Source organism: Lipophrys pholis (assembly GCF_963383615.2).
Source record: "Lipophrys pholis genome assembly, chromosome: 13".
In the NCBI taxonomy this organism is placed as follows: Eukaryota; Metazoa; Chordata; class Actinopteri; order Blenniiformes; family Blenniidae; genus Lipophrys; species Lipophrys pholis.
The window spans coordinates 27,548,485-27,561,305 of record NC_137632.1 but is presented as its reverse complement, the minus strand read 5'-3'; the positions used below and the strand labels follow the sequence as shown (position 1 = coordinate 27,561,305).

Here is a 12,821-nt window from a genome sequence, read left to right as displayed (position 1 = left end):
AGTAGATCAGCTCCAGCATGTGTTATCATGTTTTGTTTTTTTTCCTGGCGATCGTGAGCAAAGGAACCTTTTCAGTTCCTTGAAGAAAAGAACCTGGAGATACAGACGACGGGAAACTACGTGAACTGAAGGTTTCGGGTAGTTTTGGGTCAAAAAGCAGCTTCACTGATCAGTTCAGTCAGTTTACAACCCATGGCTTTACACTCCATTGTAAGAAGCTGTTGTGATCATGTTATATAACCTCTCTCTCGGCTGGATGAAGGTGGATACTTCACCAAATGAATCGAAGGTCGAGCCCCTGCACGCGCCCCCCACCTGTCCACCCTCGTCAGGAAACATTCAGGTTGATATTTGTGCGTGTCGTCCAGCAGCAGGATTGTTCTCAGCAGCCTGTGACGGTCGCTGGATGGATGAATGAAAGTCTCCTGCCTCGCGCTCACATCTGGCGCACCGGCTCAGCCGAGGCTTTACGCGCGCGCGGCATCATTGGCTGAGAAGCCACGCGTGTCACACACAGAGGAGCGGAACCAGTAAACAGCTCGTTTCACTGACTCTGCATCGTGGGCTTGTTAGTGTCCGAGCGAGCTGTGCTCTGCAGGTTTTCCTCTGCGCACGGATTTAGTCTTTTTCGCCCTCGTTTTTCTTTTTTTGTGTGTTTTGCGTCCTGGAGCGGATCTGAGCCATGAACCAGAGCGCAGGGGCGGTGCAGCACACCCGGAGATACTCCGTGGAGGGGGGAAAGGTAAGAGCCACTTCGTTCAGCTTCACTATTGAAGGTGCGCAACCTGCAGGAAAACTCTTATGAAAAAAAAAAAAAAAAAAAAACTTGTGAGGAAGTTTTGAGGACTGTACCACGTGGAGAACGCGCCACGCGCTGCGCGCATTTTGGCCATAGACTGCGCGTCAAGACGCGATCGGTGCAGGAACAATGTTGGATGAATGATTTAGCTGAAAAGCGGGACAAATGGTCTCTTCCCGCGTGAGGACGGTCCTCTGCGGAGCATCCGCTGGGTTAAATGATTCATGCTGAGCCTGAACGTACAGACAAATATGGCAGGACTAATATTAACATTTCATATCGAACTTGGCAGAGGACCTCGAAACGCACTTATGGAGGGGAAAAAAAGGAGGGACGTCAGATTGTGTTGCGAGACGAGTTGATGAAGAGCAAAGTGGTGTGAGGGAGGTGGAGAGGTTTACTGGGCATCTCTGGAGAAAAGAACTTCAACTTACACATGGAAACATCAACACGCACAAAACAAAGTGACACAGGAAACACGAGCATCATAACAACTCCTGCTGAGGAACACACAAGTGTCCCATGCATGTATAAATACAAGGAATGAATGAAGGAGACATTTATAGGATGTCTGAATTCATGAATGAGCATGAATGAGTAATACACACGCAGTATCTGTATATGTATAGCAAACATGTCATGTGCGTGCATACAAATGTATATTATGATAATATTGCCTATGTAGGCATATGTTTATGTAACTCTGTGTGCATATTTGTACTTACGTACAACTGTTACATCGCTTACTCAGTCATAAGTAAATGTACAAACAAGCGACTGAGATGTTTGCGTGAAAGAAAATCACGCTTACATTTACTAACATACTTGCTCAAAGTGATCTTTTCTTAGTTTTACACAGAGAAAAAAACAAATGGGAGGATCAAATAAATTAGGAATATAAACTGCTCTAGAAGGAGGAGGGTTAAAAAGAAGTGGGATTGTTTGAACATTATACAATAGAACTGTAGGAGTTTGCAAAACATTTCAATAATAATCCGTCAATATGAATTCCAAAGAATGTAAACAACAATAGATAGAATAGACAGACAGACATCTTAACTTGATGTTTGTGCATCAAATCAATTCAACTTTATTTATATATTACTACATAGAACACGTTCATTATAAATACTAAAGTTCAATCTAAAACAACACGTAATAAAATAGAATGAAAAACTTGCTGGGAGTGTGCAGAGAAAGTTCTCTGTTATTGATTTTAAAGCAATTAAAATGACTTTATGCCACTTGAAGAGGGATTAACATGAGCCATAGAAGCAAAGACACAAAGAAGAAAAGAGAAAAAGCAGCGCGGAAAAAAACTTAAATGGAATAAAATGAGAAGATTGGTGTAATGTGAGATGATAATCAAAGCCAGCAGCAGAGTTGAAGAAGACTTTTGTATATTTAAGTGTATTTTTCTTCACGTAAAGCAGCAACTCGGCTCTGTTGTTTGGCCTTGACCTTGTAATTTGTCTTCTGTCATCTTCCAGGGAAACTGAGCGTTCTCCACGTTTCAGTGCTGAAAACTAGTGTGAGTGTTTTTTCTGCAGGATGAGACGCCGCGTGCACAGAGATGAGAAACTGAGTGTGTGACGTGCGAGGCTCATGTATAAGCTGAATCAGTGCTCGTGTATCTCAATATGTGTGTGTGTGTGTTCGAGTCCTGGCTTTGCCCCCCTGTACATGTTCTCCCTGCCTGCTCATGGGTCTTCTTCAGGTGTACTTTGATTTTCTCAGCCCAGTTGTTGATGTACCTCTCTAATACGTTGTCAATACTTTTCTGAAGGAATTTCATCATTTCACTCACACAAACATGTATTTACAGCATTTATATTTCACGAAAGATACCTGTGCTTGTTGCTGAAAGCGTCCCGGAATCTTCCGAAGATTCCCGAAACAAGATGGTGTTTGTACGCTCGATCTGGTTAAAACCATTAATGACCAGTTTCACAACATTTAAGACTGAAATACTTTAAGACTCTTTCTTTGAGAAAGTCCGGCTTTTTTTCTGGATGAATCGGTCAAATGTTGTGATTTTCGTTTGAACTGCTGCGACGCCATCTTTGATATCCCAGAATCCCTTGCGGCAGGTTTCCCAAGATGACGTCACTTTAGTGAAACATAAACACAGTTTGAAGGCTGCAGATTCCAGTTTGTTTGTAAACATATTGACTTTGGTGTGATGGATTTAGTTGGAAATGAGTGGGGATGGTCTTGTTTTGAGGTCTTGGTTTGTTATCTGTGCAGAAAGTATATTTTTAAGCTTTTTTCTGGTACAGTAAAGAGTGTGTGTGTGTGTGTGTGTGTGTGTGTGTGTGTGCGTGTGTGTGTGCGTGTGTGAGAGGATAATTTCGCCGTCACTGAACTGTGAATGAGTGAGAATGTTAATAAGATTCACATTTTTATGGGCGTGTCAAGTGATGTGTGAGTTTATAAAGAACTGTGTGTGCATTTGTCTTGTATATGAACTAATCTCAGAGAGCAGACCTTGTATAATATACTACACACCACACACACACACACACACACACACACACACACACACACACACACACACACACACACACACACACACACACACACACACACACACACACACACATACATCTCATTTTATACACACAAAACCCATTATTCACACACAATTATCTTCATGCTCACTCATCCATGTCTGCGGTGTGTGTGCGTGTGTGTGTGTGTGCGTGTGTGTGTGTGTGTGTGTGTCTGCACTCCAAAACTGTGTTGTTTATTCGATAGGTGTGATTGTTGAAAGCCGTTTTCACGCCACGCTGTCAGAAGCTCCATTCAGCTCCCTCAAACTAAAATGTTGACCAGAGAATGTCTGATGTCTCTCTAAGCGGTGGATCAATGTTCAGAACGTAAACGCGATCCACGTGATTGATTGTCACTGTGGAAGCGTCGGACCGACGGGATAATGGCCGAACGGACCCGCAGAGTGGCGCTGCTATTTTTAGCCCAGCATTACCTGCAATATGTGGCTGAAAATGGAGGGTTCTCTCCGAGGAAGAGAAATTAATTTCACTCACCTTGGCTGTGCGCTCCACTCATTATACTCCATTCTGGAGCCATTAAGAGCAGCTGAAGCGAAATTGGAAAATGAGGATGATTGTGACATCGGGGGGGGGGGGGGGCTTCGGGAGAGACGAAGAAATATGTGGAAATGTCTGGTGGTCCGTGCTTCTGTACTCTGGTAACCCCTGAGTGAGAGATCCAGGCTTTTTTTCTTTTTATCAAATTTTGTTTATTTTCTTCTTGAATGTGTGATTTTATACATGAGTTAATCCATATTTCAAACAAGAGTATCTGTGGTTTAAACCCAAGCGAGTGGAAAACACAAGCAGAGGATCGAGTTGGATGGCGTCACACCATCAACGTAGCCGCCTCAACCTTTGAGAGTGAACGTAGGAGCAACTTAGCTGAAAAGAGACAACAACGGAAAGACCGGATAGCACAGCCATCAGACCCAGATGACCAATCCTTTATCTGTCGACACTGCAGCCGAGCCTGCCGTGCTCGCATTGGACTTATGAGCCACGTGAGGTCTTGTGGGAGAAAACGGGGTGGACCTCCTTCATGAATCTTCGTTCGCGAAGCCAAAGCCATGAATCCATATTTCAAACAAGAGTACCGGTGAACTTCAGCTCCAGGTACGTCTCTGTGGCCATTATTGGCCGTGTGTCCACCTGATGTCCCGCGAGCATTACTCCTCCAGGCTGATGGGGAAAAGCAATGAATGCAAATGAACTCCAGCTCAAACTCTGCGGGGACCGATCAGGCGAAGAAGACCAAAGTCATCCAACAACGACGCCATAAAAGTGAGCGTGCGGCTGACAGCCTGTTTAGACTATAAGCATGAAGGAGGTTCAGTTTGTGTTGTTTTTGATTGGTGTTCAATCGAGACAGCATCGGAAAGGAAACAAACCCTCGTAGTTTGTCTGTACCAGTCAAAATCTCACATGCGAGAGGAAGCTGCCGTATGAAAAAGGGTCAGAAAAAACTCTAGACTTGATTTGTTTCCTGATAAATTTAAGAATTGATTTAAAGACAATTCAGGGGAGACTGGATACGTGAGAACAGCAGGTGATGATCTTCCTTTGGTGTGAAAAAAACCAAAATGTTGTGGGCGTAACTCTGTTGACAGTCTATGTAGGTTTTCTCTCAAAACTGAAGGACATGATTTCCATGTAAGCTGGTGACCAACAAATCATTTCCCCCAATGTCAGCTGGGATGGAGTTCAGCTCCTCATGACCCCCACCTGGATGAAGCTGGAGGGATTTAAGATGGAGGGATTGGTGGATGTGGCTGCAGGGGAAAGTAGATGGAAAGAGACTGACCTTATCACTCAAGGATACAGAACAAGACCCCGCAAAACTGTTCATCAAACAGAGAACGAGTTTTAAAAACAAGGTAAAATGTTTTGTCCCTACTGTTTTATTTTGACACTGATAACTCTACAAGAAGAAAACGCACAGAGGAATGGGGAAACCAGACCCAGCCGGAGCAATCAGGGGAAAACAACAGACAAGGTGTCGTGTTATTCTGTTTCTGAGGAACAGTTCACAAGTGAAACACTAAAACGGTCCACAAAGAAAACTGACAACTTGAGGAAAATAACACGAAATATGATAAAACAGAAACACCAGTAGCGGGGAGCGAGGTGGGGCGATCAACAGAAGACTCTGGAACAAAGGCAAAGGAAATACTGAGATTATGGGTTTCAGGTGAAGATCTTTTCAAGCCTGCAGCACAGATGAAGAAAATCACTCAATAAAAATACACTTAACCTGTAATTTATTTAAAGCAGTTTACACTTTTTGACTATTCTCAAGGTTTTGGCTTGAGATTTGATTTTTCTTTTCTTACTTGAATATCATATAAGGACATTTTCCGTGTAAAAGTAAACTATATAAACGGTTTTATTAGAAATGAATAAAAACTAAAGTCACCCTTGTAAAAGAGATCTTGATCTCAATGTGTTTTATTTTCCTAATCCATCATAAATGTACTTCTGTGCCGAATAAATATCTATGAAAAAGAGTGTAAAAATGAATACATATTAATTAAAAACATGAATTAATAATCATCTTTATTGTATTATTTAGTATATATGATAACTCAAACTATTTATGGTGTGTGGATTTGTGGATTTATTGCAAAGGTTTTTTTTTCATTCATTTCATTCATTTCCAAATTTATTTCGAGCTACACAACACAGGCATAAAAGCCAGAAAAAAATACAATAAAAGAAAAAATAATATCAACACTCTAGCTCGAGGTTCAACCACAATAATAATAAAATGTATTTGTTGGTTCATGCCTGACAAAAGTCACTACAGAAATCATGATATAACATTCTGATCTTTAGTAGACATTGCCTGTGGTGAACCGTTGTTGGTGTAGCCTTCTTTTACCCAGAACTGGACTTTAATGGTGCAGATACTTGAAAAGTGACCTAAGAAAAGACAAATGGCCAGTAAGTAAAAACATTGAAAACACAGTATTGTCCCTAATAGACATGAATTCAAACGTATCCCTCTTAACATCTGGATTTCAAAGTTGTAGTTTTGCCAAATATGTACAATGAGTCATTTACCTTTTCCTTTTTTTTTTGTGTGTCCTGAACGGTACTGAGAAGCTTGTGTAACAAATGTGTGCTACACTAGTTGATCTCGTCTGTGATTGGACAGTCATGCGGACAATCATGACTATATATGACTGAATATGGGCCAAAAGTCTCTGGATTTTTTCCAGTTATTAGAGTTATGCTCATGAAATGTGTAAATCCTGCCGGCGGTGACAGGAAGCAAAGGGTGAAAGGAAACAATAACTGTAGGAATCTGTCTCCAGGTGAAAACGCTGTCATGAGGGATCATTTAGCATCTATCTTCATCCATTGGATCTCTTCTTTTTTTCTAGTGTGTCAATAAATATGTCTAGATCAAACAACACTCTTTTTCTACCAGCAACAACTCCCGACTCCTTTCATTTCATGCACTATACATCCGTCTTGATCCTGCTGTTATCAGAATAAAGACGAAGTGCTTCTCTCTCTCTCTCTCTCTCTCTCTCTCTCTCTCGCTCTCTCTCTCTCTCTCTCTCTCTCTCTCTCTCTCTCTCTCTCTCTCTCTCTCTCTCTTTCTCTCTCTCTCGGCGGACCCTCCAAATACTTGAGGCAAGACTCGGAGCTCAGAGCGAGATTTCGAACATCACTTATCCTTCATCCCTGCCTTGCTCTCGTGAGTGTATCTTCAGTTGTGATCACAAACCTTTTTCTTTTTTTTTTTCCTGAACTGTAGATTGCCATTATCTGACTTTTGTTTGGATTCCCCAGCAGGGACGTTGTGATCAAAAGAAATATGTCACCAGGATATAAAAGTGCTGAGGGGCTGGACTGCATCTGCTGTGGGGAGCAGAGGAGATGAAAAGGCACATGGCGCCGTTTGGAACAGTGGGTGTTTGCCTTGTGCTCACAGCATGACTGGTTAAGGTTTGGCTCTGAGCTTTTATTGTTGTGTGCTTTGTTACCTCTCTTTTTTATTTTTTGGTGTCACATCTCTTTCCAGTGGGTTGGAAGAGCTTGCGTGAAACACACTTATCCATTTATACACAGTCAAGTGTGCAGCCTGGATGGTAGAATGGCTCTGATGCTTCAGAAAAATACAAGAAAACATGAATGGTGGAGAGAAATATGACCAAACAAACGTGTACAAGCTTAAGCGCAAGCTGCCTCATTTCACTTCTGCTCTGTAGAAATCAATTATTCATGCGTTTCTGTAAAGCTGTACACAAAGAGGCAACAAGCCTCTCTCAAAACCAGAGAGCGTCGATCGAGAGTGTATGAATGGGACATGAAACAAAAGCCCCGTCAGGAGCAACATTAGTTCCCCTTGGGAATAAAATTGGTACCTCTCTTGATGGAAATATGGCCGAAGCACTGATGCATTTAGAATGCTGACACATGGACTCTTGTCCATGTGTCAGCACTTGATTGGCGATACATTTGATGCACCTTGTGGGGATAATAAGTGACCATGTACGTTGGTGCACGCCGGTGCACGCCGGCGTTTTGTGCACGTCGCGGTGCGATGGAAATGTGCGGTAATGATGCCATGCGAAAGTGCCAAAAATGTCACATTTCTGATACGCTGTCGAGATTCGAGATTCCCCGCTACCCATCCCCCCCCCCCCCCTCCCCTCAGCAACACCTCAAGTCACAGTGGCCATGTAAATGACCCTGTGTCAGATCTCCCAGCGTGGGCCTGCAGCTCACTGCAGGGCCTGTGTGTGTCTGTCAGACCCGACACATTCAAGTTCATCGAAGTTCAAAAGATATCATTTTCACCGTGAGGTATCATCAACTTATCTTACTCTCACAACACCAAATTTAAGATTAACCCACGTAGTCAATAATAGCACATACAACTGTAAAATATCAGGGGAAATCTTGGATCAAGCATGTAAAGTTTTAGGCTCATTGCAGCATGTAGAGCAGAGTGACTCATCACTTCTTGTTTCAAGGCGAACCGTCAGGTTTTCAGGAGGCTTCCATGACCACGCCTTTTGACTTTTGCAAAGAATTTTGAGGCCATTTTCTTCGGGAAGGACTGTTATAAATACGGGCCAAATTTGAGGTTTTCCTGTTGGGATTAGATTATGGATGTCATGACATTTTTGTGCTTCATGTCCCGACCAATCTCAAGGATGGTATCACAACGTTTGGGGCCGTGATGTGTTGCATTTTGCGGAATATAGATATGATGATCATAGAATTGGATTGAACAGGCAGGTAAACCCACGGATCCGTCACAGGTCTAACACAGAGAAACAGTCACACGCTTAGTTCAAACATGTAAAGGAAAACCCAGAGACACCGACAAACCCAGAAGGGTTAGTAGATATTTTCCTCTCCATCATCTCCCGTGCAGCTCTTTGGCTCATGCTGTTATCAGACTTTAATACTATAATGTACTGTAGGTATAATAGCAATGCAGCAGCGTCTGTTTACACGCATCCTGAGATTTGATTTTTAAGAAGAATCCTTATTGTGCGTGCGGCTGGGTGTGAATGGAAGTGTTCACACTTCCACAAACCGAGCGCGCTGATGTGTGTTTGTATGTGTGAACACGTTCTCAGAGAAGGATGCACACAGTATGATAATACAGTGTTGAAGTTGGACATGGAGTTACTATATTGCAGCATATATAGATATATATATATATCTATATATGCCCTGATTTTGGTATTAATTTTAGGCATACACAAATACCCATACCAGTGTTAGGTATACTGCACGGAGTACTTGTACTAATAAAAGATATCAAATCCGTGCTACATGCTACATGCTAAAGAGCTCGGGGGCTCACAGGCCAACAAAGCTTGTGAAACATGATTAAAATAGGACCGATGATGGGACTGAGGGTTTTGTGTTCCCTCCACCCGCTCCAGCTTAAAATACATTACAGAAAAAAACCTCACTGCTTACCACTGGGCTCTTATAGAAAGAACCTGTACTATAAGTGGTAGAACTTACTTTTGTTATGCTTTTGTTTATCAGCTATGTTGAAATGCCAAAGCCATGAAAACTATACCGTGGATGTTCAAGTGTGAGATCAATCTTATCTGAAATTCAAAAGCATCAGATAAAAATTTTACATTTTGAAAACAACTGGAATGCAAACAGCATTTAATAAGTAATTGTATTGGTGCTCGTTATCGGCCAGTAACTAAAGGTTAGTACTCATGCTTGTACCGGCCCTTTAAAAAAAGTGGTTTCAGTAGATGATCCCTAGTTTAGCTATATGTCAATCCAGGATGAGGTAAAAGTTTTAGTAACAGAGGTTTGCAACAGCATTTAGGTGACATTGTTTGTTATATATTCTGATATTGTTTGTTTTGTTATTGACTTTATTGTTGCACCCCGCAAAAAATCATTAATGTCAAAGATCTGCTGTCTGAACTGGATTTTCTGAATTTAACTTTCATATTCAGGTCATTTAGTATTGCTTCTCTGTCCAGCTACAACTGGAGTGGCTTCCAACAGAATAAACGCCAAGCGTCCAACAAATATGACTCCAGTTTGATAATCCTCTGCGGTATTCATCACAAACAAAGAGGAACTTCAGTGTAGTTTACTTCTACAGCGTCTCATGTTTGCTGCAGCCACAAGAGGGTGCTGTTAAGATAAATAAATAAATGACTGTGGTTCTATGAGCACACAGCTGAAACAATATTTTCCTCCAAAGCAGTGTAAATGATTGGCATCTACTTAAAACAAGATGACCCCCCCCCCCCCCTCCCTGTTGTGGCTGGTCGCAATCACCTCTATTTGAAATTCATAGAATGAAAACTGGGAGATTGGGTGAAGGATTATGAGCTTGTCCAAAGTGATGGTTTGTTCTGGAAAACAAGCCAGAACTTGTCCCTTTGCCCTCGATCCAGTGTGGGAACCATGGAGGACTCCCAGGGTAATTGACAGACGTGAATGAAGTTGTGGCACATTTATTGTTCCGTCCAGGGAAATCTGCTGATACACCGCATGTGGAGCTCAAGGGAAATCCCTTTGGCACATTAGTGTTCACCTGAGAGAGTCCCAGGCACCAAACCAGCGAGCTCCCGCAGATGGGCGGACCGACGGCCGAGCGCTCGCCGCCTCGATCCCGGTAGAGCAGCTTTCAGGGGATTGGCTGAACAAGAACCCCTCATGAAAACCCAACACATCTCCAGGGCGGCTCACGTGCTCAATCAGCCGTGACAACTCTTGCAGCTTCGTTGGAAGTTGATTTACAGTCAGTAAATATGAACCAAACAGCTGAGCGTTCTCTTAAACGACAGCTGAGAATCATCCCGAAGAATGTGAGACATTACATTAAAATAAAGAATATTCACTACAGCCAATTATTTACCTTACTATGTTAAAGTTGTACGCTCAAAGGAGTGCGTTAGAAAACCTAAAAATGATTTCCCTGTTATTTTGAAACCTTCAAAAGAAGACAAAGTCTCTCCTTAATGTTTTCAAGTGTAATTTCTTAAGAAGGAAATAAGTGTGTTAGGGTTAGTACATGTGTTCTGTGTATTGACTTATCCACACTCAGGAGAGAAAGGCTGAGTGCTTATAGTGGGTAAAGAGTAAACAAGGATTGATGACGTCTAAAGCCCCGTTTGTTCCACAATGTTCCAAGTGAAAACACATAACTTTAGCAGTTTTGGTTTCAGAAAAGTTTACACGGCAGCATTTTAATAATAATGTCAACTTCCCGCTGAAGCGCTGAACACGATGTAGTTAGCATGTTGGGCCACTGCTTTGTGCTGTCTCTGTGAGATTAATAGTAAATGTGTTTGAAATTACAGTAATTTTCAGACTATTTAGCGTACCTGAATATAAGCCTCGCCCACCAAATTAAAAAAAAATTAAAAAAGGGAAAGGCCATAGTTACGTGATGCACCTGAACGTATCACCCATGCATTAGCAGCATGAAGCTCGTTAACCTGTACAAATCCATAACCTGGCGCGTCATTGTTCCAAGCATGTGAAAAAAGTAACGGCTTATAGTCCAGAAATTACGGTAGGTGTGATGGTGTTGGAGAACAACAATATTAAAGTCAACAGCCTGAACTCTTGCTGCCTTTTTGCACGTGATTGACGTGAAAAACAAGCGCGACTAAAACGGAGCCCCGTGAGACGGTGGAGGGCTGCAGGCGCACTGCTTTTATAGTGTTTGACAAGCCGCTGTGCTTCTGCGTCTTCAATACAGGAATGGCTGCAGACAGATGTCAGAGAGTCCACGACAGGATTTGAATTGTTATTGAAAGATGCAGCGCGCCGCTCAGGATGGATCCGTCTGTCGTCTGTTGTGTGGCGTTGGCTCTCCTCCACGCAATGAGGATCTTTGAAAGTGGTTCAACTCTTACTCAACCGCCGCCAGCTGGAGCTTCGCTTTGTCGTATGTAAGCTCTTTAGAGTTCGTGTGGCAATTGTAAATAGTAAACAAAACAACGAAGACGGGATGAGTGCGGGCCTCTTGTCGTCAGACCGATCTGAACACTCGCTAACACTCCACTCTCTGTCACTCTTGCTTTCGTATTCGCCAAAGAGGCATTAAGCAAAAGAGACCTGATTCCAAAAGTACACTTCAGCATCTATGGAGCACTTTTAAAAGAAAAATGAAAATCATGGGCCGTTGGTTTGAATGTTGCCTCAACTAGATTTTATTTTTTGTTTCCAGTGTGTGTGCATTCAAGAGGTGGAATTGATAGAACAGCTGGAAAATTGTTATGAGCTTCAGTTTGAAAGGAGATGATAGTGGCTGTGTTTAACCGACAGCTTTCTGCAGAGTGCAGAGCTCTGGAGGCTGGATGAAGGCAGATTGAAGGCTGGTTGAAGGTAGATTGGAGGCTGGATGAAGGTAGATTGGAGGCTGGATGAAGGTAGATTGGAGGCTGGATGAAGGTAGATTGGAGGCTGGATGAAGGTAGATTGGAGGCTGGATGAAGGGAGATTGAAGGCTGGATGAAGGTAGATTGGAGGCTGGATGAAGGTAGATTGGAGGCTGGATGAAGGTAGATTGGAGGCTGGATGAAGGTAGATTGGAGGCTGGATGAAGGTAGATTGGAGGCTGGATGAAGGTAGATTGGAGGCTGGATGAAGGTAGATTGGAGGCTGGATGAAGGGAGATTGAAGGCTGGATGAAGGTAGATTGGAGGCTGGATGAAGGTAGATTGGAGGCTGGATGAAGGTAGATTGGAGGCTGGATGAAGGTAGATTGGAGGCTGGATGAAGGGAGATTGAAGGCTGGATGAAGGTAGATTGAAGGCTGGATGAAGGCTGATTGAAGGCTGGATGAAGGCAGATTGAAGGTAGATTGAAAGCTGGATTAAGGCAGATTGAAGGCTGGATGAAGGTAGATTGAAGGTAGATTGAAAGCTGGATTAAGGTAGATTGAAAGCTGGATGAAGGTAGATTGAAGGCTGGATTAAGGCAGATTGAAGGCTGACTGAAGGCTG

General features: G+C 42.7%; 1 protein-coding gene across 1 annotated transcript in view; it reads left to right on the top strand.

Annotated features, from left to right (window-relative positions):
* Positions 1-408: 408 nt before the first annotated feature.
* LOC308118723 (inactive dipeptidyl peptidase 10-like) overlaps positions 409-12,821 on the top strand; it is a gene marked incomplete at its 3' end in the record, with an annotated part of 131,168 nt that continues 118,755 nt past the window's right edge. The window contains exon 1 of the mRNA XM_080478234.1: positions 409-742. Within this exon, the coding sequence (XP_080334360.1) occupies positions 683-742 (60 nt within the window). The 5' untranslated portion in view covers positions 409-682. The remainder of the gene's footprint in view (positions 743-12,821) is intronic.